Genomic DNA, 26,724 nt, shown 5'->3' on the forward strand with positions numbered 1-26,724 from the left:
AGCGTGAAAAGATGCTCTCAAATCTGGGAGACTGTGCAGCTGTGAGGCCTGTTATCATCGCTCTCTTCTACGTACACGTGTACCACACGCTGCTCTGTCAGTCGGGGCAAACTGGATAGATTTTTATTACGGGCTCATGTATTTTTGGTGTCCTGAAAGAGCTGCAAAATAGACATATGTATTCTATACGAAACTAGCTTCCGCAAATTGATAAAAGCAAGACCACAAACACACACACACACACACGCACACACACACACACACACACACACACACACACACACACACACACACACACACACACTTACCTAGTCTTTGTTTGGTGGATCAGTGCAAGTGTCAGATGTCTTGGAGCACAATGAAAGGTAAACCCCCACAGTTTAAGAGCTGTTCAGTGACAGAAGGGGTGACGTGTGTGTGCGTGCGTGTGTGTGAGTGTGTGTGCATTTGTGTACGTGTTGGTGGATGGCTTAACCTCTTTGCCGAATGGCTGTATTTTGTTGACCAGTGGTGTAATTATTTCATTGAGGGTCCAGACTATTTGGGCTGTTAGATAGTGTAAGCACACCACAAACCTTGAGACTCACTTAAAGGATAATATCGCTATTGTTTAGATATAATTCTTTTGGTTTATTATGGAATGAGTGTGTATGAAGTGGAATTGCAATCAGTGTACACAGGACCTCCATGTGTTTAGATTCTGAATGATAATGATACAGGTTGCCACACTCAGATGAATTCAGATTTCTATTCATGTTTGCAAAAGATAAACACTAAATATAAATGCTGATGCTGCGTGAACTCTTAAAGATCACAACATCCCAGAGTCGTTGAACAGCAGCCTCCAGCCCTTCAGCAGACGCATAACTCTTGATGAGGAAATCAAAAATGCTCACATAGTCAATGTGATCTGCTCTGCTCCGATAATTCATATCCACTAGGTTCTTTTAGGCTAAGGACATTGTGTTATTTGCATTTTTAACTTCACTGAACAACTGGGGAGCTGAAACATAGATGTTATGCTTGTCTTAGTTGTTATAACCGCCCTAAATATTATATTTAATGGCTTTCAGTTACTAATATAGAAAAGAACCTCCTGACCTACCTTCCACTTTTTTATTTTCTGTCATAAGTAAAAGAAAGAACATTTGGAGTTATGCATATACAGTCTTTTCTAAATTAAATGTAGCTAAATGACTATCAGGGACAGACACACTGACAAGTCGCTGATATTAAAAAGACAAACTTGTTTCTCATTTTCACCACCTCCGCTTTCAGTCTAACGCAGTTAAAGTTGACTAATATGATAAAGCACTGATGTAATTTAGACATCAGTCTGTAACACCTATGAACTCACCTCTTTCTTAAACTCTGGCTAACAAACTGTTTTCAGGAGATAAAAATATTTTCTTTTAATTGGTTGGATGAGACAGAAAAACAGAACATGATTACTTCTGCAGATCGTGCTCAAGGTCTTAATTGACTGGGCTTAATTTAGACGGTTGCCATGCCTTCACAGATTTAACAGTAAATACAGCTCAATCTATCTGCACTCTTTCAGCAAATGAACTCGGTCACCTGATGTGTATCCTGTACTAATTAAAAGAAAAAAAAACTTCGGAACAACTTTGGAACTTCTCACTCATAAAGCAGGGCTTTGAAACTTATTCTAGTTGAGGGGGCACATACAGCCCAGTTTGATCTCCAGTGGGCCGGACCAGTAAGATAACAGCGTGATAACCTGTGACGAACAGCAACTCCAGATTTTTTTTCCAACTGCTTCAGTAAGTAATTACTAAAATGTTTATATTTGATAAACTATTACAAAAATGACAAATTGTGCGAAATAAGTTTATTCTTCTGTGTAATTTTCGCATTTTGCAAATTCATGCTGCAGGCCCCTTTTGGCCTGGGAGCCCTATATTTGACACCTGTGTTATAAGTATTTGTTTTGTATTTTGTGTAGCTACACTTTTAGTCTATCGCTTTTTCTATATATTTTATTTATTCATGTGTATTGTCAAACTTTATGTTAAAGCAAAAGGAATAGAATCATTCATCAGTTTACAGAGACGGAGAGAGTATAATAATTGATGCTGAAGTATTTTTTTCTTTGGGTCAATGATTGAAGGTACAGTGCGAAGCTCGGCTGCTGAAAAACCACAAATGGATCCTCAGTGAGTTACCTTGAGTTGGGTTTTTTCAGACGGGCCTCGGCTCACCTCCCCCTCATGTGTTCTCCTGTTGCCATGGTGAACAGCTCCTTTGGCCGTGGTGGTGGTGAAAAGAAATTAACACCGGTCTTAATTAGTCTGCAAGGCTTCAATTTCCACCTTCATCCCTCCTGCATCCTGCCTCCTGCTACTCCTCCTCCTCCTCCTCCTCCTCCTCCTCCTCCTCCTCCTCCTCCTCACCTGACCTTCTCCTCCCTCTCATCACTCCCCTCTTCCACCTGTAAGGCAGACGGGCACATTAACACCAGCCACTAGGCATAATTAATGAGAGCAGCCAGCCTCAGTTGGCCTTACAGGATTTTGAACAACTTCCAAAAGGATACGCTCCAGTCCTCTTGGTACTTGAAAAGGGGGCATTTTTAATTTAAGTATTTTTAATTTCTAACACAACAATGCACACATGATGACGTGATATTCCACAGATTAACATGCCGGTTTGTTAGTTACACCTTGTGACTCCCTTGCCTTGCCAGCTTTAATATTTTGCACCAGAGAATCATCTCCCAGACATATTTGTCCATAAAGAGTGGGCTGGTGTGAACACAATGAACCCACTCCGTTCAAGAACAAATCAACTGAGCTGAGCCTGGTTAGAGAGGGTGGTCTCAGGTCGCTTTTAAACGTTGGCTGAAATGGTCCGTTTGCAGAGCACACGTTACCCGCGGACTGTTATAGCATCCCCTGTAATTACATAGCCAGGCAGTTTACCTGATGTGTCTTTGGAAGAGTGCACGCCCTGGCACCAATTTTGGTGCTCCGGCTTCCTCCCACCATCCAAAGACATGCTCAGTAGTTTCACTGGTGTCGTTGGTATCTAAACTGTAGGTGTGAATGGTTGTTTGTCTCTGCGTTAACCCTGTGATAGACTGGAGACCTGTCCAGGGTGTACCCCGCCTCTCACCCTATAACAGATGGGATAACCCCCTCTACAACCCCCCAAAGGACAAGCGGTTACAGAAAATGAATGAATGTTGTCCATATACAGAATACTGGTACATGAACCATAAAACAGTAATAAATGCCAGTACCACTCTTGCTGCTGATGCTCCATTTTCAATTAGATTATTTCCTGATTTCCTGAAATCCATTTTTTTCCCCGCAAAATTGTAATCAACCACAAAACAGTTTGCAGGCACATAGCGTTAAGGGTGTGTCAGAACTTCCTCTTGATTGCACTGTCTGGACTGATCTGTGAACCAGACTGAATCAAGGTTAAATGTAACATAGCAGCAATATTGTATAAGCTACTCCCTGACATGATGATGTTTTTGGTTTGTGAAGCTGCATGTTTCTGATCTATGGATTGTGAGTTGTCTGAACAGTTTTCTCCATCAGGTTAAATTGAGTACGGAGGAGGTGAGCGGCCGGTGTGTAGTAAAACAGGAAAAACAATCGCAAGCACAGTGTTGTTTGAGACGTGCAAAAGAATTTCCGATTCATTATGAGAGTAAATTGCACTGTGGTGAGCTGCCATCATATTGACACTGTATGGGAAACACTGAAACTCCATGTCTCTTATTTGTGCTGCAACACACATGTCTGATCTATGCAACAACACTGTTCTGATCGGTGCTGCTACATGTTTCTGATTCTTTTTTAAATTAGTCAGTTATCCATTCCCAAACTGCTATGCATAATTGTATATATGATTCATTATATTCATGCCTACATACATGACTTATAAATATGTAATCTTGATGACATTGTTCTTCCTCCTCCTACTCTCTACCTGGCTGCCTCCAGGCAGGTGGATCCTCCCATATGAGTTGGGTTCTGCTCAATGTTTCTGTGTTGAAAGGTCTTCGTTGCCTTAGTGCGTTCTCTGGGGGATGCAGGCGTCCAAGTGTCTTGAGACAATTTACTTGTCCCTTAAAACACTTATAGTCTTAAACTTTAGCTGACACTTGCAAATAATGCTTTTCTGTAGGTCGATGTTTAAATTTGCACTTGTGGATCTTGGTAATTCTCAATGTAAGAATATCCCTTTAGTTAATATATTTATCTTATTTAAGTTCGCTGTGAACAGTTTATTTCTAGTCTTGTCTTTACTGGCTACACTTAATCCATAAACATGCTATTGCACAGTGTTTCATTCCTACCTCTTCTTCACAGTGACCTGATAATTGAATCTGACAGGTGAAGGTAGGCATCATTAATGACTGAATCTCAAGTAGTTACTTAAGTTTCTATATGTAAATCAGATTCCAAGGAAATGTTTAAAATATAGATTCAAATAAAAATACAAATTAAATACTTTATCAACTGGTTTGGAGCGAAAAGCTGCATTAGGCTGCATGGTGTTGTCAGAAGACAGACAGACAGACAGACAGACAGACAGACAGTCAGATCATGCCACATCCTGTTCCTTTAAAACAAGTTGATCTAACTCCTAAAACATTCCAAGCAAGTAATCTGCACCGGGAACAAAAACAAATGAAGATCTCTCACCGCTGGCTGAATCGTTTCAAGAAAGGCTAGTTTTGAAGGTTAACTCCAAATGACTTGTAGAGACAGATACTTTGTGCGCGCGAAATTAGTTTTTGCTCTGCGTTTTGTGCCATTTGACACCGCGATCAACAGAGGATTGAAGGCCGGCAATGATGAATAGACCGTTGCTGTGGGCGCCACATTCTGCCATAGAAATCTGATTTCCGCCTACGCTGTCAGAATCCGTCCACGTCTCTCATACAAAGGGCTAAGAAAAAGCAGTCAGTGTAATTTACTTTTAGAAAAATATTATTTGAAATGTAAAAACTCAATTTGTGCTGTTGTTTTTGTTATTTGTCTCCATATATAACATTGAGAAGTGATCATATTCAGGAGATGTTTATGGCTTTTTTTTTTGTTTTAGAAGATGAATGTAGAATTTCTGATTTTCAAAACACTCTCTTTCTTTTTATCGTCCCCTTGAAGCAAAGTAATCACTGCACTGATTGGGTTGCGGTGCTAAAGGCCGTGCCTCCTCCTCTACCGCATTGATTGGCTGAGTAGAGATGGCTTTCCCCATCGTGAGCCAATCCTAATCAGACTGGCTTGATTCAGAGGTGACATTTTCTCTACATCAGCCGAGCAAAATATCCTCTCTCTTTAAAGTGAAGTCAAGAAAGAAGAGCAAGGAAATATTTGAGTGTTTGTCTCAAAGGGTGCGTAAAGGAAAAGGAACACATCTCCCTCCATCTTTTCCTCTTGGTTATTTCTTCTTGATGTCTGAGCTGGAGTTAATGGGGGGACTGGAGAATAGTTTGCAGTCTTTTGCTTTGTTTCATAGGAGGACGAGCACGTTCTCCTGCTGGTTTAGACCAGGCTGGTCTCTGGAGGGATGAGGAGGAGGAGGAGGAGGAGGAGGAGGAGGAGGAGGAAGCAGAGGGAGATTTTCTTGTGGGACATCAGGCTTCTCATTATCACATATTTCCTCCTCCATCTCCCCCCTCCAAAACACACATCCCACCTCCCTCCAGCATCCCTCCTCCTCCATTCTCACTGTCTCCCCACGGATGCACCACCCTCTCCTCTCTTTCTCCTCGTCCTCCCCCCTCGGCTCCACCGATCCTCCCTTCTTTTTCACAATGCCCCTTTCTCTGCCCCGCTGCCATCACTGCTGGATAATTAGCTCTGTGCTCCTCACATTTGCGTGTTTCTGTGTGTGTGTGTGCGTATATGTGTGTGTGCCTATGTCTGCAGCGATCATAATCAACACCAACCTCTCCCATATTACAATCATCAACATCACTATTATTATTCTAATCATAATAATAATAATTAGTAACATCATCTTCACTATTGTCTTTGATCTGAAAGTCTCCATTTCTGCTTCATCTCTTTCCTGAACGGCTGTGTTGACTGTCAGGTTGTCACAAGTTGATGCAAAACATGTCATTTTAAGAAACTGTATTCAAAGAGTTAGAGAAGGCTTCCACCAGTAAGAGCACATATAAATACAGTATCAACTAGGCCTGTAAGTTAAAAGGAACATCTCTACAACAACACACAAGAATTTTCTTACATAAATTTGCTGTTGTCAAGACAATATTTCACAATTAAAATTGTTATCTTGCGGTACTATGGTAGAGGTTGGGGTTTGACTCAAATTAAGACTGGGAAACACTTATGAAAGGTATATTTTGTCAACCTTAAATTTCCCTCATGGTTTTAGAACCAGAAATGAGACAACAAATTTGCAAACACTTGCAAAAGCACCTTGCTGTCTCACCCAGTTACAGAAATCCTGGTAATTGTCTGTTCCTTAAAGTAAAATACACAGAAGGGAATGAAAAATAAAAAGGCATAAGCTTCCTAATGAATCTGGAACTTTAAAGTATTTATATACACTCATGACCGGATAATGTTGGTGATGTTTTTGTTTGACGTGTCTATTAATGACCAGGAGGTCTGTGGAATGCACAAAGTTGTTCTCAAAGTGGATGATTGTGGAATCTCCCAGAAATAATGGCAACAGAAGAAGATTTCTCCTGAATTAATTCAATAGAAAAAGGTGGACCCATGTTTTCAGCATTTTACATAGTGCATCTGTGCTTCATTCATCTTTTCAGATGCTTGTTTGAACAACGGGTTGTTTAACTACCTGCGTGATATTTACCCCACTGGGGGCGCAGACAGAATTTATTCATTCCAACCAGAGACAAACCACCAGGTCCAGTGTTAAATGGTTATTAAGAGCCAATATATTTCTACTGAACTGATTCTCAGAGCTTTACACCACCCATCTCTGACTGAAAACTCTTTCTGTCCAGGCCACTCTGTTTTCATTTTCATGTGAAGTGAGATGCTCTCACCTAGATCTGAATCAAACTGCTGTCCTAACCTGTGGGCTAAGGAGGAGTGGATAACAGAAAACCAGATCAAAGCAAGGGATGCATCTATGGGCAGAAAAGGATGAAAAGGGCCAAGCAGAGATGGAGGACGTGTAGCATCTGTGCAGGACTGCTTGATCCGAGGTGTCAAATCCTCAGGAGAGAGATGAAGTACCAGAGATGATGGGTAGAGAGATACAGTAAGACAGCTTGATTGGAGGCTGCTGAGGAGAGATGGATGGAAACAGGTCGCAGTGAGCAGGATGGATGGATAGGTGGAGGGAAGTGATGGGAGGAAAGGTGGAGGGGGAAGTGCATTGGTTTGTGTCATGGCATGCTTACATACTGCCTTTTCAGCCTGCCGCGGAAAAAAGCAGACAAGATTATCACTGACCGCTGCTCTCACTGCCTCAGACAGCATCTTTTAAAACAGGCTGTCGATGGATCCTTTGAGCAAAGAAAAATGCTACCATCACCATACTGACACTGTATTATTGTAGGATTGCCAGATTTTCACTATACACTGCCAACATTCATGTCTGAATCTGTGTTTTATCCATGAGCTCCTTCCAGGTGTGGGAAAATGTTTTTGAAAAATGTGTCCTTACCTTCTCTATGCTGCTTTTCAACCTGCCGCCTGCTGTGGCTGCCCATTGCGATTAGAGACACTTTAGATTTCTCAGTGTGGTCGATGACACATCTAATGAACCGTATCTGTTCAATTAGAATACCACAATGCTTTCTGTTTCAGACACAAAAACAAGAAAGTGCTCTGAGGTCCCCCCTCTGAAGTTCAGCCTTTCCCTAATTCTCTGTCTACTTTCCTAATTTACAGGTGGATTTTAGGGACCTCCCACTCTGCACCTGTGCTGTATGTGCACTGTGACCATTTCCTCTGGAATGGAAATGACCTGCCACACTTACTTATTTTAAAAAACATAATTCTAAAATTCCACAAATGTTCATGTTAAAGTGGGTTGAACGTGTTATTAAAGCACATTTTAATTTGAGCTGTACTTCTATATTAAGGCTCATTAATATAGTAGTGTGGGACATAGATGCTGCGACCTAAGCACGTAGCTGATGCTGGTGTCAGCCATTTATACTTGTGCTGTGTTATTTGTTTTTTTGCCTGTTGGGTTAATTTTTCCTTCCACTTCCACTTTCCACAGAAGACGAGTCATACATCATTAGTTTGCTTCTCTGAACCTCCTCAGTTTACCGTTCCTCAGAGCGTTTGTTAGGGATTGATGTTTTTACCCCACAGAACAACAGCAGCCTTGTGAAGAAGCAGAAAGTTCCCCAAAATGATGACCATGAAACAGTCTTTAATACAGAAAAAAAAAAAAAAAGTTTCAGGGAAAATACAGCCTGGCAACAGTGACACTGGATGTTAAAGATCTTAGAAGAACCCAAGCCCACAGACAAAGTTGTAGAATGTCTCAACACATGATCATAAATACCATGTGGACTAAACAAGCCTTAAGATGCAAAGTAAACAAAGGTTTGTAAATTCAACCTTTTTAAATACAATAACTTCAGAACAGATATTTTATTCTTGAATTAATGTTATTAGACGAGAGAAGATACATAAGAAAGCAATCCCCCTCTCTTCCCATGTAAACACTAGACTGTGCAGCTCCAACTGGAAGCACCTGGTGGATGTGTGACGTTCAAGTGCGCACATCTTGAGCACCAGATCCAGTCAGAAAAACCTCCCTTAGATCAAACTTAAACACCACTGAAACTAATATTATTTTAATGTAGTAATCAACTTAATAGCATCTGTATGAAGATAAGCAACACGGAAATATTCCAAATATAAGTTAATATTCAAATAAATAAACAAAGAGCTGACCTTACAGGTGAGGTGTGTTGATCCAGAGAAATCCTTACCTAACCCTGACTATGGTCTGCATAGGGTCTGCATCAATGTGACCTAAACTGCCTGTTAGTCTGAGTCATCTTTTAATCTGTCACACTGTATCTCATTGACTCATCACAGACCATAAGGCCCTTATAGATGAAATTTATAAGGAATGAATTCATTTGTATAAAATCTGGTCTTGTCTAAGTCACTTGGTGCCTCAATTTTAAACTAATTTTAAACACTAATTAATGGTGTTGTTTATTTTTAATTAAGCTTCACACCTGCAATGCGCTTCCACACTGGGAAAAGAATTCAGTTAATCGAGGCAGGCATAAAGTAAAACTTATTTATCTGCTATAGTCAAACTTTATTTCTTTTTTTTTTCTTTAACACCTCACAGCAGCTGATTCTGATTCCTGCTCATATTCTCTTTGCTGAGCTGGAGGTTAATTAAGCAGCAAACAATGCCAGTGTTATTTGTATGTTACAGAGCAGCGAGGCAGATGCAGTTAATTAAGGCCTCAGTTGTTGGCTTGCAAGTTGACATTTACTGTTACCAGAAAAAAACACAGCATTAGGTCATTCATTCAAGTGCTAAAAGCAACATGTGTTTACACCTTCCTGACAAACCGTCTGCATTGTAGTCCCAAATGTTATCCAAGCTCCCAGGCAGACCACAGTCTACTCTCTGTGTCAGCTTTTCTTGACAAGTTTTACTTGGCATAACCATAAAGATGGAAGTATCAGGAGCACTTATATGTAAAGACTCTACCTTTTATAAAGCGTGCACGGTTTTATTTTTCAGAAGTGAAATCAGTCACGTTAAACCCAGGCTTCTTTCATCGCCTGGCACTGAACTACATGTCAGTGTTTTTGTCCACATTGCGCAGTAATTTGCCAGCGCTGCGTTATTCTGTGTGTGAATCACGTCAACGAGGGAGAGCTCCTGACATTTCGTACTTGTTTCATTGACATTGTTTATCATGTGTTATAGCTGCAAATGCTCCTGATATGACACATCTATTAAATATTAACGCTGCCTTGACTTACTGTTGGCCTTCCTGAGCTGCTGCCAGTCGCTGCAGCATGATTCCTCTGGGCTGTTAGTGGTGTGTGTTTCTGGGCTCCGTTTTGTGCGTCTGAGTTGGTCAGCATTTTTATTTGTGTATTGTGCATATTTGCAGTGTGTGTGTGTGACCAGTGGATGTGTCTGCACATAGCAGGATGTTTGCAGTGGTCATGATGCAGGCTGTTGATGCTGCTGCTACTGGATCTCTCTGTGCGTGTGTGTGTGTGTGTGTGGGTGTGTGTGTGTGTGTGTGTGTGTGTGTGTGTGTGTGTGTGTGTGTGTGTTTCAGATGAAGAGGGATAGAGCAGGAGGATGAAGAGCAGGGGTGGTGCTGATGATGGAGAGGAGGTGTAGGGGGGGCATTTAGCTTTCACTGAATGGACAACATGTGTATCCTAGCAACAGGGTGGTTTGGAAATGGGATGGAGAGAGGAGCAGAGGGAGGGAGCCCACAAAAAGAGGGGAAATGAGAGAAGGAGAGAGTGAACACGGCTGCTTAAAACGTGTGCGTTGGAGGCGGCGGAGGTGGAGCCAGGTCAGAGGAGGGAGATGGAGGGGGAGATAGAAAGGTGAGGACTGTGTTGTGGAAACTGAATCGATACATATGAAGGAAAGACTAAGAGGAGGGTCACCTTCCACTGCAAATAATATTTTACACAAAACCTTTGAAACACCAACAAGTGGAACATCTTTGAAGTCCAGGTGAATTAATATTTAAAAAAGGTCTTTAAGTGCTTTCATTTCCAAATATAGCAACCATAGGCCTAATTGTTATTAGAACAATAGTAACTATGGTGCAGTTGCTGTTAAATATACCATCATTACAATTTAAACATCATATTCAACCCCCCTATTTTTCACTTAGCACTAGTACTAATGAGATGTGTGCAATCAAGAAAAGAAAAAGGCTGCTCTTATTCCGTATTTCCTTTATTGTCAAAATCATCAGTCTCAGTTTCAGCTTCCATGCTATAGTGTGGGACTTGCACATATACCCCATATGGACATTCATTAGTTAGTCAAGAACGTCAAGCTAAACAAGTTTCCACAATAATGATTAAGCTACAGGTGCCAGATTATTCGCTTTCTTTTTTATTTCACAGTTTAAATCTGCTTTTGTGTGTTTACCAACAGACTAGTAGCAATGTGTTTTACTTCAACCACCAATGACTGTTTGTAGGGACGTCCCAATCAAGGATTTTTGTCCCTCAATCCGATTCCTATCTTTTAGTCCTCTGTATCGCCCGATCCAAGCCATGATCCAATCTTAAACAAAATTTCTTCTATATCTTCTATCTTTGTATTGTCCTAGATCACGTGTCCACTGTGTGACTGTATTAAGTCCATTGAATAGGGCTCATACCTTGGCTCCAGAGGCTCCAACACACTGAGCTGGTCATTAATTGCCATAAATATTACCCTGACGATGTAAAATGCCACTTTTCCTTGATGTTGCCTCGAAGAAACTTTTCAGTTCAGCATTCAGTCTTGTTGTTTTCCTTGTGTTGTATTAATTTATTCATTTATTTATTTTTGGCAAATCGAATTGGTAGTATTGAAACGTCCACATTACATCATTTACAAATATTGTCTGACGTCATTTTCCAGAGTAAGGACTTCCACACAGCGGACATGTTTTATCAAGTGATTTTGGTTCCTCTTCTTTGATTTTGCTTTGACAATAACCAACCACTACTAAAGCAGCAGAAGACGAATAAGTCAGAATTTCAAAAATGCCTGGGTTCAGCCCCGATACCGATCTAACAACCGATTAACAAGAATAGTGATCATGAATGGAACTGAGGTTCTATGAATTGAACTTCAGACTGAAATTTCTCCTCAAATATTTTTGAGGACGTTAAAGATTTTAAGCAAAAATACTCACTAATAAAGCATGGTAGTAGCAGCTGCAGGTAAGTAATATATCAGGCTTTAAAAGCTTGGTACTGGGACCTCTTCTTCGCTGGTTTTGAGTGTTAGCAGCTTTATCCTTTAATTTGCATTAATAAAAAGTAATACCACGCTTATTAGCTAAACAAATCATTGTGTTCATTTAGTTGCTCTTAGACGTACTCTGGCCTTATAAAATTGAAAAAATAGGATGAAAACTACAGTGCGGGGAAATACCTCGCTGTGTGTTCAAATTGTGGCACGAGACCTAAAATTGGGTCATGGGTCTGCTGCTGGTGAGCAAAGAAACCGATATGTTTTAATGAGCCTGAGCCCCAGAGAGAGAAGCCACATGTCTCACTGGGTCTCTGGTTGCCTAAAAATAGTCGAGTTTTAGTGTTTTAGAAGTGTGTGTATATTCTGGCTGCAGCTGCATGCCATGCTCTGTGTTTGTGTGCTTGTTTGTTTGCGTGTAAGCTCATATGTGTCCTGGAAAGAGGCTCGCTCTCTATCTCTCTTCATCTCTCTCTCTTCATCTCTCTCTCTCTTTCTATCTCTCTCTCTCTCTCCCCCCTCTCTGACTTTGACCCTTCTGTCGGTTGGTAGGAAGTGGGGGGGTGTTGCTGTTTCTGTGTGAGTGCGTGTCCAACGCATGCTGTGCTGTCCTGTCTGCTGCGCCTTAAGGTGTCCCCTGATCTCTCACACCCCCCACCCCACCCCCACCCTCTGGCCCACATAGATGAGTGTGTGTGCGCATGCTGTCACATAAGCTAGAGTCCCGGGCCAGTGATGTGCCCTACAACCGCAGAGCGGAGAGGTGGGGGAGGTCCAGTGTGTGTGAGTGTCACGTAAGTTGTGTCTCTGTGCGTAATTGAATCTGTGTATATTTGTGCACACTTTATTTCTTTCACATGGAGATTTTGTTGCCTGATGCTTTATATTGTTATTTTTTGTATGTATGGGTGCGTGTGTGACAACAAGCCTCCACATTACAGACTACTACATTTTACTACTACTGTTAAGTAGTAGTTATGACAGGGGCGAGTCTCCACAAAATGAATTTAAGGTCCTCTAGAGTGACGGAAACACAACTGTGTGTGTGCTGGTTTTGCGTCAGCATGGGAGCAGACAGTGTAGGACAAACATGTCCTCTCCTCCCATCTCACGCCTCTGAGTCCTTTGTGTGTGCGTGAGTGTCCTGGAGCTGTGTTGTACAGTGGCCCAACGCTTATGTGCCAGGGAGATGGAAAAGGGCACCGCTGGTCTGGCATGCTGTAAATACGCATTAATAAAAAAAAAAAAAAAAAAAGACACATTATCTCGTCTCAGGAGCAGCGTCACAGTGAGTAGAATTTTGTGTCTCTAAATATGTTAAGCTCCTAACTATACGCACAGATGTAGAAATGAAGAACTTATAACGCTTCATTCAGGCACGAGAAAAATAAATAATGTACAAATTAAATCCAAACTCTTATTTTCTTATTTTTCAGCTGTGTTACCATGGCAACAAATTAAACACCCATAGACGGTCCTTGTCATTGCATGCTCAATTTGTGAATGACAGTTTTTGTCATTGCTGTCTCTACGGCATGAAACAATGGAGACAAAAGCCAACTCTTTATTTTTTCTATATTTCATTTAAACAGTAAGACACAGGCCATGTCCACACAAAAAGTTTTCTGTAAACTCAGGAAACGTTTGTGTCCACACAAAACCGCTGAAATGCTTTAGTAGATACAAATGGCCTGTAGGTGGCGATGCAATGCAGCTACAAATACAACAAAACAGAGAAGAAGAAATAGAGCACGTATGGAGGTATTAGATTCATAAGTAATGATATTTTGCTGTAATAGTGATGTCAAGCTCAGTAGCTTCTGCAGCACGAGTGCGACGCTGTAGCCGCCATAGTTGTTGTTGTCGTTGGTGGTGGTGGGGTTGGCGCATGCATAACTTAAGGAGGAGGCGCGATTCAAGAAAAATCTATATAGGCTGTACACACGGAAACGCCAGGGTGGTGTTTAGGGATTTATCAACTCTGAGGCCCAGTTTCACTTCACTGCCAGTCTCCTCTGTGTGCACCTCTTTCCTGTATCCTTTAGGTTGACTGAATAATGACCACATCCCATGTAGGTTTCACATACACAAGTTTTTTTTTCTACAATTTCTCCTGCAGATGGGCTGGAACTATAAGGCAGTGAAGGGCTGCGTTTACTTAAGTAAGAATTACAAAACAATGTACATGTTCAGATAGTGCTTTGATAATGCAGTTGTTTATCATTTCTATCTTTTTTGCTCCGCTCGCGTTAACTATTCTCTGGTTAAATTCAGTCCGGTTCATGAGAGTATTTCATCCTCCAGAAGAACGTACTCTGAAAGGGAAGTATGCTTCATTATTTCTTTGTTTGGCAGAAAGAGCACAAGAATTGGCAACAGTGACAATCATGGCTGAACAGACAAAGAAACAAACCACCTACAGATACTCTTCAACACAACCCCCACAATGAAAGGCATGAGAGGCAAAATAGGTTTATATTATAGCACCAGTTGTGTACAAGCAGTTGGATGTCCCCTAGCTAAACACACTGGCAGCAGTTATACTTAATGCAAAGTATTATTCTATGGGAAAGGTGATGGACTCTTATGATCTCCTGTGCTCCTTCCTTTGTCTCCGTTCCTCTCCGCTGTCCCACTTTCATCTGCTGCTCTTCTGCTCCATCTCCTTTACCACCGTCAGCGGCAGCCAATAAGCACCCTATGTCTTCCTTTCTTTTCCTCTTTTTCTTCTTTCACACCCTCCTCCTCCTCCCTCTACTCCTCCTCCTGCTCCTCTCTGCCAGGCAGTTGTAATGGCATTGGGGATGGGTGGGTGGGGGAGTTGGAGGGGACACATTAGAAACATCCCCATGTGATAAGCTGCAGCTGGTTGCCATAGCAACGCTTATTACCTGCGCCCCGACACTGGGGGTGGCGAGGAGTAAGACAGGGAGAGAGGTAATGGGTCAAGAGATAGTGTCCTGATTGTGTGTGTGTGTGTGTGTGTGTGTGTGTGTGTGTGTGTGTGTGTGTGTGTGTGTGTGGGTGTGTGGGTGGGTGGGTAAAGCCTCTAGTTCATTGACTCGTCATTAGATGCTCTACATCTGTTGAAGGCTGCGCTGGGAGCAATGCTTTAGAATAATGATGACACACACACTGCCCTCCACCTACGTATATGTCCACAACACCCACCCCCTTACACACAGACACACACACACACACCTGTCACCCTGTCTTCCTCACACAAGCAGGTAGACAGGCCTCCTGTCGCTGGATATTTAACACAGTTCACACACATCGGAATCACAGCAGCCTGTTTCCTGGGTCCTGTGGCTTTAAAATTAAATAATCTTCAGGCTTTCTCTTAGACACTTTCAGTGTCAGTCAACTGTATCCATGTGTTTAGAAACTATCTTTTTGTGTAGAGACTAAAACACACTTTTTGTGTGGATCAAGTACTACAAATCTTTTTGAAAAACAGGCTGAATATCTTGGCTTGGACAGTTTGGTCAGAGCTTTATGAATCTGTGCGACACACTACTGAGTATTTTTGTAAACTAACATGATATTTTGTCTTCTCATCATCCAACATCGTACGATCTTGGGCCACAGTGTGTGTATACTGACCTATTATCACATGTCTCAGAAAACACAGATGAAGCTCAGTCTTTGACCCCTTTATTTGAGGACATTATAAAGGTGTACACACTGAGAGACGAGCAGCGACGAGGCAAAAAGAGACCATGCACGTTCAGTAACTTTTGAACAATGGTAGGGGAGGAAATCCTTCCGCAACGTGAAATGGATGATTGCCAAGTAGGACTAAGTTGAGTTTGACCAGTTGTCTGATACAGTTGATTGACACATGAGTTAACATTTTTAATGAACCTTTAACACAAGGAAACACCGTCCATGACTTTGGTTCCTTCCACCAAAGTTCCCATGCTGATGGTGAGCTTAGAGGATCAGGTGAACCAGATGGAGGAGAGGCATTAGAGAGGCAAATAGAGAGAGTTGAGGGCAAGTACAGCTAGCTCTGTCCATATACTAGTAATATTTTTAAGCTCTGTGTATTTCACTGAGAAAAATTGTGGTGGGAAATATACCACACGGCTACCAGGGCAACCAGGGCCTGGTCCACACGAGGCCGACTGTCAGCGACAAAAGAGATGGACGACCAGCAAATCACTAATGTAGCTTTAACCATTACTTACTCATTACTCATTACTTAGCCTTTTTTGTTAGAAGAAAGGCATTACATTTTCATTAGGGGTGTTTAAGACATTCGCTCAGCAAGTAAAATACACATAAACTGACATGGACATAAAATACATGATTGGCAAATGTAAGGATGCATCTAATGGTTATTTTCACGGTCTGTTTACGGGTTAGCTGTTAAAAGTTCAAAATCTCTGTCAGTACTTAAAGAATATATATATCGTCCAAACGGCATCACCACATTTTCAGACCGTAAAAATGTTGTTTTCAAACTGAACCTGTACCAGATAGTTTCTGTCCTCTAATGGGAAAACAAATTATTTTACCGTTTTACCATCTGCTCTGATGTGTGTGTGTATGTGTGTGTGCATGTCTCAGCATTTCCTTGAAGACTCACTGTGTTTATTAGGGAGTTATTAGAATGCACACACACACACACACACACACACGCACCTTACAGCCATAGTAACCAAGTAGCTGACCCTCACACAGTAGGTGTGTTTAAGTGTCTTTTGATGTTTCAGGTTTTTGTGAGTGTGTTTGTGGACAGTATATTCTGTGTTTGTGTGTGTGTGTGTGTGTGTGTGTGTGTGTGTGTGTGTGTGTGTGCGTGTGCGTGTGCGTGTTACATCACCTGTAATCCAGAGACATATGTTGAGTCCCTTAAGCAGGTTGCCACACCCTTCTTCTTTACCCATCCACCCATCCCACTGTTAGTCTCTGATCTCCTTCTTTTCTTCTTGCTCTCGTCTCTTTTCTCTTACTGAACAGCCCAAAAAGGCACATGCAAACTCAATTATATCACCTTTAAAGTCACTCTTTGTTTTCTGCCTCACACTCTCACTGCCTTGTGGGAAAAAAGGAGGCTCCTAAGACTTGCCGTATTCCCAGGACTGTTTGTGAGTGTGTGTGTGTTAGACGGAGAGAACGCTTTGTCCTTCGGGAAGCATGGTTAACACACAGTAGGTGTAGAAGTCTTTGTCTAATTCTGAGCTGCTACAGTCAAGTATAATTACACATCATGAATTTATTTCACACCATTTAACAGCAAAGAAAATGGGCATGTCAGTAACACTGAAACATTTCATTATGCTTTACATGCCTAGCAGCAGGCCAACACTGCTAAAATGACACAAACGCCACTTCGTACATTTTTAGATCGTATATGGTATAATTATTAGAAGTTATTTCCATGTACAAGTGGGAACAAGTGGGAAATGTGTGAATGTAACAAAGTTTCATTAATGGTTAGGAAAGTTTTAGGGTGTAATAAAGTCTTAAGTTGACTCAAAGCAGCAAATACATCATCATGTAGTCTGTGAGAACTTGAAAGTGTAAACAGCGTCAATTAGTTACATACATATTGTTGAGAGTTAAAGTTCCCACTGAGGCCAAGAATGTTCCGTCACATTAAAATGCCATAACTACATCATTAATAATTGGTTATTTTAGTCACTAAGACTGATGTTCTCAGAATAACCTAGAGTGTCTTTCATTATACAGACTGAACGTGATCTGGTTGAATGTCCATCGTGACAGTCATTAGCTAACTTAAACAGGTGACCCAGGTGACCCGTAACTTAAACACTAACTGGTGAATGCGTTTGTGATTGCAGTGACATAGTAAAGACCAGAGTCAGTGACAGAGCTGTTAGTTCTCCTGTTCATTTATGGCAGTAAGAAAGCGGCCTGCAGTTTTTTGTTCACTCACTGTGGTCTGATGAGAGTCTGTGAAGCGCTGTGAAGAGTTCACACTCGAGTACTGACTGCCATGTGAAAGGACTATAGTGTTTGTTTGATAGCTGCCACTTTAAATGAGTGCTTTTAGTAGCTTTTAATGTGTTTAGTTGCTTTAAGCCTTTCATTGATGTAGTGTTGTATATAAAGTGCCCCTGTGTTACATGAAAGGCATTTAAATGTTATTGTGTTTGATAGTGAGGGTCATTTTCACTCAGACAACAATCACTTAATTTATTGTTGAAATCTCTCAGAAGTGAAACTTCCCACCATGTGTTACCCTTCCCTGCTCATCCGTCCCAATAACACAAACAAGGAAAATCTCACTACACTGAAGCTCTACTTCTTTGGCTGACACTAGCCTTCTTTTTTTAATTGCTGTGCTTATGTGAACACCAATGCTCTACTAATAATAAGAATAAAAATGTCTCATCTAACCACCTCATTCAGAACTAGACTGATCAGAAGGAATTTTCAGTCAGACTGAGAGCTGTGATATAACCCTTTGATAATCTGCTCTGACGGGAAATATGAGCTCCTAATAATCACGTTAACACTTGATCTGATCAAAGTGGTGGTAATAAATACATTCTTTATATGCATGCTTGTCTCATGTGGGACAGAAGCAACGAGTTGTCGAGATAAGTGTTTGAAATGAACAAAGCCAGAATGAAAGAGGGCAGTAAAGTTGAACACGAGGCTCCACCCAGGCCGTCTTCTTCTATTGAATGCATTCAGTGTCTCTCTCATTCAGCTTTTTCTGTTAAACGCTCACTTGCCGGTTCTTTAGATACACTAGTGGAAATGAATTCATTATAATACAATAGCTGTACACTTAATAAACCCTCCATTCATGACTATTACGATGTTCAGTTGATAAAAGCAGCATCAGAAAGGTGGTCATTCAACTGCGTGGTCATTTGTGGAGGAGGTAGTTTGCGGTCTTGTTAAACTAGCTTGAATTAAACAAGGAAGTGTTTGTATTATTCAGCCTTACCCACTGACTAAAATGGGGTTGTGAAAATAACACGTATTGATACAAAATAATACAATTCAGTGGCACTACAAACCACAGCCCAGTTATTTTAAACAGACGTTCAACACCGTAACCTCAGTGAAGCTAAGATTTAATTCAGGACTGTTGTGTTAGTATGTGTCCACTACGTCCCTCCACATCCGTCAGACCCACTCTGTGAAGGATGCTCTGTTGTGATTGATGTCTTGTGGCATGTAAACAGATGGTTTTATTCAGTGTCCAGGTAAAGAGTTGAGATAAAATCTCTGATCAGAATTATTTCAGTAAACTTGAACATGACTATTAAACCATGAAAGACTGGGTAGACTATTCACCAAAATAATTTGAGGAAGTGAGGGACATATCCAGGTTCTGTTAAATCTAGTTTCCAGAGGCTGACAATGATGCTTTTCCCCAGCTGAGTTACCTGTACATCTTGGGTGGGATGTTTTCATTTAGGTGTTTATCCATTTCTCCTTGATGGTTTATTTAATAATTCACTCTATCACCGTAGCCCCCAGTGGTTTAAGGTGTGTCCCACTTGTCTCTATCCTGGCTGGCTGCCTTCACTTGAATGTCACTCTGTCTCCTGTCTGTCGGGGAACTTTTGATTAAAGGCCAAAGAAAGTGATCGTAATAACTTGACCGTTTTCTCTGTGCCTCCATCTCCAGTGTGTGGACGGTGTGTCAGGGGTCGACTCGTCCCTGAAGCGCGTGGCAGTAGTGGAGGATTTCTTCGACATCATCTATGCCATGCACGTAGAGATCAGCCCTGACCCGGGAAAGTCACCAAAACACGCTGGCCAGAAGAAGACCTACAAAGCGGTGAGCATGCTCCTCTCTTAGACGTTTTGAATAAGTGGCAACCAAGCTCCAACGAGATGTTCTTATCTTTGATTTTCCCTCTTAGTTTATTCCTCCTCGCGGCTGCAGCTCTGGATCTCTCTGGTTTCTCTCTGCCATGTGTCTCCTCCGTCTCAGCCTCCACCTTAGAGTATAGTGTTCTCTCTTTCATAACTCTTCTGTTGCTTAACCTCTCTCTCTCTCTCTCTCTTCCTCTTCTTTTGGGCTTCATTCCCCTTTAAGCGTGTCTGACATGAAGAGAATAGACGCAGCGGTTTAGTCTTCTAACAGCCGTCGTCACGCTTGTCCAGTTTCAGTTTCAGGTCAGAAACTAATCTGGCTGAAACATCCCGCTGCTCCTGTAATAATTGTTGTATTTCACAGGTGTCAGCTTTTCCAGGAGTTGAAAGTCCATTATTTAATGAACTAAATATTCCTTTATAGATTCAGTGAGAAAGTTAATAACTGCTAAAAGGACTATAATTGTTTTGAGAAATCGTTTCACACTATTTTCTCTAATAGTTAGTTTTGAAATTTATTTAAAAAGAAATATGAGATAAATAAAGCAAAAGAGTTCAGAAAAATCATTTAAAAAAACATTTTATAGGTCACAGAGCGAGCTACCTTCATTATCAGCTCCAGTGTTATTCTTTTCTGTTAATTCTCCACATGCTGCGGAAGAACAATTTGACACCTCATTTAAGTTGCGGGGCCTAAACAGAAGTAAAAGTAAACCAGCCTGCTGTCCCAGGTGCTGACACTGCCCTCTTTTGGTGAAATCACAGCGGTGCAGCCTCCACAGAGGCCGTGGGGTTCTGTGGTAGAAGACCATAGGGAGTGGATAGTATTTGATGCCACAGTGGGGATATTTGTTCAGTGCATTTTAACCCATCCATTCACACACACACACACTTGGAGGGCTGGGCAGCCACCTGTGGTGCTCTGGAGACCCATCTGAGACTCCTGTTTTCATGTCCTTCTCTTTTTCGTATGCTTCCTATTGCGTTTTAGATACTGATTTAGTTTTTATTGATATTTATGTTATTTTCAAAATCTTAAACCTTTTAATCTTACTCCATCCACATGTTAAAGAACGAGTTAATTCACATGTAGCTCTGAGCCAGCTAAAGGCTGTGACTGACATTTGCCTTGGTCTCCCCCCTCCTTCCCGCACACACATAGACGCAGGCGTCCCCCATCCACCCATTACGCTTGTCTTCCACCCTTCCTCCTCTCTTCTTTTGTGCCTTTGTGCCCCCTTTTTTCTCCCAGAATAACTATTTGATTTGTGCATATTAAAACACACTGAGAAATGTACACACCTCATATCCTCAGCATCACTGTGTGTGCAGCCTGTTTTTAATATTGCTGTAAAAAAAAAAAAAAAGTATTCTGTAAAAATGCAGACGTTATAATTTGAATGAGATGAGTTCAAAAATGTTTTCGTGGTTTAATAATCACGCACTGACATTTGACTTTTCTTATAAAGTTGTTCTAGTTTAGTCTTAAGCTGAGGGACTCTTTTCCTATTTCTTACTCTAATTATGCTAATGAGGCATATTGAAAGGCATTATGGGAAATTCTGAGAAACGTCAACAATTACTACAAGACTTTACAATATGTATTATTTTTCTATGAACCGGAGGGAAAAAGTAAACTGAAGCCACCTGAAGAATTTGACAGTTAATCATAATTATGATAATGTTGAATATGATTTGCATTAACTTTTAAAAGAGAAAATCCAATTCTGTCTCTACTGAATGTTCATTCAACAACCTTTCATTAAGCTGTTTAATAATTTGAGCGACTTTCATCACCTTAAATCAATATTGTCTCTGTGAATATTTGCTATGGAATGCAAATTTTGCTGCTTATGAAGTGTGGAAACTAAAATAGTGACAGGTGATAGTGAATGATGGATGAGTGTGTACCTGCTCTCTGTCCAGATACCAGCATAGTGCAGCCCAAAGGGGGTTTTTGCCATCAGTGTTCAGACTGAACACCCTCCCGTTTGTTGTGTCTGTCGCTGTGTCTCTCTCAGATAGCGGAGACGTACGCCTTCCTGCCCAGAGAGGCAGTGACTCGTTTCCTGATGAGCTGTGGAGAGTGTCAGAAGAGGATGCACATCAGCACCACAGGACAGGACTACAAAGGTGCAAACACAACACTGCAGTAAAAGTCAGCGAGCCTTCTGATCGCAGACCTTTTTTTAGTCACACAAACAAGAAAGACTGGAACTGTTAGTGGGGTCATTCACGTAATTATCTTCCTGCAGTTTCCATGCAGTTACATTTCTCTAGAAGATGAACGATAACTGTGTGGAATCACTAATTACTACACAGTCCTCTTCATTTGACCTTTGAAGTCTGAGTGTGAAATGTATTCTTCCATCTATATGAATATATTTATATGCTGCATTCGGTTACTAGAGACAGCAATTATCACATTTATTGGTGCAAAACTAAGTTTACTTACTATAAAGTAGCCTAATAAATCTTTATGATCAGATGCAGTGAACGACTGAATGAGGGAGAAGTTTCAGATACAGACTTTATCTTTTATACTCCTTATACTCAAGGAGAGAAAGAAATTAGCTTTATCCTGAAGGTCCTCATCGCTCCTCGAAGCTATCACATCTGACAATGATAGTGGGAATGTGTTCTGGTCCTCACCAAGGTTTGCCCAGGATTATTTGGTTAAATACTGGTTTAGAGATCATGTTTGAAAACCCACAAACCACTCACCACAAGTCACAGGAGCCACCCCAGTTAATATGAAACACGCTTGTTACTACTGATGTATTATTGAAACTGACAGTTAAAAGCTCACCTGCAGTTCTCTCTGAAGAATATACTCTGGGCTGATCTCCCAAAACATTATCATTTAACAATATTTTTCTCCTTCCAAAATATTATGAATTTATGTCAAGTTGTTTCAGCTCAGTCTCCGTTATTTTTCAATGCCCCCTGGTCTGGCACTAAATGAAACTGTAATAAATATGTGCACGATGTGAAAGGGTCATATCTCCGAAGTTCCTCCTGAAGAGTGTGATGCAGCCCAATTTCAAAACCAGGAAGGGTTTTAAAGCTCCTGCAGTCTGAGCTTATCTTCACGCCTCTTTTAACCAAATCTCAGATTGAGCTGTCAGTGGTCAAGTTGTTATTATAGGTAATGTAGGAAGTGGGTTTTGACAAGGTAGGAGAATACACAGAGTACCTGCTACATCTGTCAAAGTATCCCACATAGTTGACACAATTGTTTTATTTTACATTTAAATCGATATTCATCAAATGTTTTGTCTAAAGATGAAGAGGACGTTTCAGTCTTCAGTAATATTAACTCACTGCAAACACCACCAGACATTTAATTCATTGCGACTCGTTTCCATCACATACTACCTTATAATTAGTTTACATTGTTTTTATCACCCATACTTAGCTTAACCTTTAATTTGATCTCATGCCACCCCACTTCACTAATTAACAAAATGACGCTCCGTCAGTGCTCTTGCTATTAAAGCAGACATTTAACTGTTAGCTGTAAAAGAAGATTGTAGTCGTTATATTAATTCTCTCTTTGTTCTCTCTCACATTTGAATGATATGCAAGTCCAACACTGGCAAAGAAACAGATGATTCCTGCGTCCATGCTCTGAGTCTGTGTCTGTGTCTGTTAAAACACAAGGGTTCAGAGGAGTCCTTACCTCGTCTTTCAGCTCTTTCTTTCTTTCTTTCTTTCTTTATATATAATCTGGTAAAACATAGAACACATTCTACATGAATTTTTTAAAGCTAAACTAAGCTTCTTTTCTTTATATTAAAGCCACGTTGTTTGTGCTGCTCCCATGTCCCTCCCACCTCATGTCAGTCATCTTGACGAGCCGCTTGTGGCTGAGCTAACCAGCATCTCTGAAGCCTCCCCAGGCAGCGAACAAGAGGATAATTAAAAATGAAAAAAACAAAAAAATAAATGCTCTCTGGTTTTAGATATTTACTTTCATGTTTTTTTCCATTCCACCACAACCTCCATGGTGTCCATGTCTGCGGGAATCTCCAAAGCCAGTTTAATGTGAACAGCCCAATGTAAAGAGCAAACAGAGTTATATGCAGTCTAATGTGTACAATGTCAGTGTAATGATTATAGGTGACATTAGGTGCTGCAGCTTTAAAACCACTGAGTTTTCAGCTGGTTGTACAGTTCACCTTCATGGTCCAGTGGGACAGTAGAGGTCTGGGGAGAGTCATAAATGCTCCGTAGTTTGGAGAAGCTTAAAAACCCTTACTGTGAGCAAAATACATAAATAAGCCTAGCTCCATGTGTAGTTACATGATGATCCAAACTGTAATAGTTTCCTTTGCTCCTCTGTAGCTCAACAAGGAAAATGCTGCCCAGGACTTACCAAGCTGTCTTGTTCTAAAAAGACTCCTTCCATGGAATCCATGGAAACAGCTCGTTTAGGTTTGTCTAAAGTTTGATTATACACGTACCAAGACTACAGAAGATCCCCACTGAACATATTTATATTTTAATCAGATACTTATTGTTGTTTTGTTTATCATGTGTGTCCACTATTGGCTATATATAAAGACAGACAAACCCTTTATGATGTCACTTATGTGTTAGACATAACACACTTAACTCCAGACAGTTAACAACCCGTGAGAATAGTCATCTGTCACCCGTACAGTTGGTATGAATGGAGATATAAGCTGTAGAGACCTAAACTTGTATGTGTACCAGGCTGGAAACGTTGAGACATTACAACATTTGGAGCACTTTTGGAGCAGCCTCAAGTGGACATTTGAGGAACTGCAGTTTCTATAACTTAAATGTTGGGCCAGAGGTGACTGTTTGACTTCCACATACTATTGTTTAAGTGTGAAGACGCAATAGTAGTTTTAATTCTTAAACAAATGAGATAAAACATTTTAATTTTGTGAGGTTAAGGGGTGAATATAAGTTTAAAGATGTCACCTCCGCATTTCAGTCTCGGTCTTAATGATAAGCAAAGCTAATTGCTACCTAGCTTCATATTTATCCTACAGACCCGAGACTGATGTGAGTCGCCTCAGTTATTCCATCAAAAAAAGCAGATATGGGAATTTTCTACAACATAGAAGTGTTTTTCTAACAGTGACATGATCTTTCAGCAGAAACAGGAAAATGAAAAGCACTGAAATGTGAAACTGAGTGGTATTTTTTCCACTTAGCTGCCTGCTGGAAGACAAAATGCTGATGTCCATTTCATAGTCTTCCACTCCTTTGCCAACTCTCCCACCCCCACAATATATTTCCTACACTTGCTGGCACCCCGAAGGCACCCCAATCTTTTTCCCTATGCCACACTTCCATCCCTCCCCCAGTCCTCTCCTTGGTGCCCACCATTCCATCCCCCCTCCAGCATGTCCGTCACCCACCATCCCTTCATCCCTCGTCCAGCTCTTCTTCTTGTCCCTCTCCCTCCCGTCACCCACGCCTCCGCACTGCTCCAAGCCTCCTGTCCCATGTCTTGTCTTCCCCTCCTCCCTTTCCCTCCTCTCTTGCCTTTTCTACTCTTCCCTCTGCCCTACGTCCATCTTCCCCATCCCCCATTTTTTTCTTCTCATCCCTCATTAAGTAGAAGAGTCATTGGAGTGTCCTGTCTCTCTCCTCAATTAGCCTAATTAATGGCTTTTAACAAAGAAAATGGCCCAGGAAACGAGCTCATTTTCCACAGAGTCTGGGGAGAGCGGGAGGAAGGGACGGAGCTGTCGGGTGGAGAAATCTGAAGTATGGGAGAAAAAGACGGAGAGGGGAAATATGACTCTAAAAAAATGTTGATGGGACATGGAAGGGGAATCTTGACAGGCATCCTGTGATTGCACAACGCTGGACAAACAGTAGAATACAAGAAAACTAACCAAATGTGGTGTAAGAGACACCCTTAAAGTCAGTTCCCTTTTAAAAGGAGCAGTGCGGATACATGACTAATGCTCTTACTGCTTTAAACTTTTCTAAAAGTTGAGATTTTCCCATTAACACATGCAGGGCCTTTATTCTGTACAATCTAAACCATAGAGACTGCAAAGGACTTCCCTTAGATGTAAAAACAGTCAGTTTTTAAGCATTGTAAGGGAAGAACATTCAGTTTTCTGTGTGAGTGAGACGGTGTGTCCAAACCTTGGACTGGTAGTGTATTTTATAACAGCTGTTCTCTTTGATTGGACCAGTTGGACAGTGTGTTTGATTTGAATGACATTTTTTAAATGAAAACAGTAAACATTTCCACAGGACTTAATATGAATTATTTAATTAGAAGATGGAATAACCTGGACGTCCAATCAAACACGCACACATACGGTAACGACAGCGGCCGGGAAACATCAGCTCAGGGACGGTTTGTTGTGCCATCACTGGATGCCACTCGGAGAAAGAGCAGCTAATTGCCTTACTACCCTGTGGGGGTTCAGCCTCTCCCTGAAACGCACACTTTCTCTCTCTCTCACACACACACACACAGGTGCACACACACACATGACCTCATCCCCTTTATCGCTATGCTGAAGTGACTCCCACTAAAGTTCAGCTGTGAATTATTAAATGCAATTAATCAGTGTGGACCGGGGCCCTGTTTAATTGACACAGGCAGCAGGCTCACTGTAGGAGCCTGTGTGTGTGTGTGTGTGTGTGTGTGTGCCTGCACAGTTTTTTTTAAATAAAGGAATAATAACCCGTATTTTAAACTAAATGTTACAAAAAAAACGAGGAAGTGATGACTTTAATTTGCCAAGAGGAGCGAACGGACCAAGCTAGCTTGAGAGCAGTTTGCAGTTCATTAGGTGCACAGGACCTGAAACTAGTTGTGCCATGATTAATGCATATATATTGTGCAAGTCCAAGATTTAAATAAGAGACAAATGTAACAGGGTTTAGTTCACTGTTAAAGGTACAGACACACCAAGATGGCAGTCATCCAGCTGGTGGGCGGCTGTGACCCTGATTTTGGTGGTGTGTCCCACTGTTGCC

General features: G+C 41.2%; 1 protein-coding gene across 3 annotated transcripts in view; it reads left to right on the forward strand.

The window, feature by feature from the left end:
• The window catches only part of LOC124996669 (nucleolar protein 4-like), a 138,911-nt gene that overhangs the window by 15,400 nt on the left and 96,787 nt on the right, over positions 1-26,724 (forward strand). For all 3 annotated transcript variants that reach the window (XM_047569936.1, XM_047569921.1, XM_047569929.1), the window contains 2 exons: positions 19,550-19,702; positions 21,762-21,873. In XM_047569936.1, the coding sequence (XP_047425892.1) occupies positions 19,550-19,702; positions 21,762-21,873 (265 nt within the window). The remainder of the gene's footprint in view (positions 1-19,549; positions 19,703-21,761; positions 21,874-26,724) is intronic.

Source organism: Mugil cephalus, chromosome 1, assembly GCF_022458985.1.
Source record: "Mugil cephalus isolate CIBA_MC_2020 chromosome 1, CIBA_Mcephalus_1.1, whole genome shotgun sequence".
NCBI lineage: Eukaryota > Metazoa > Chordata > Actinopteri > Mugiliformes > Mugilidae > Mugil > Mugil cephalus.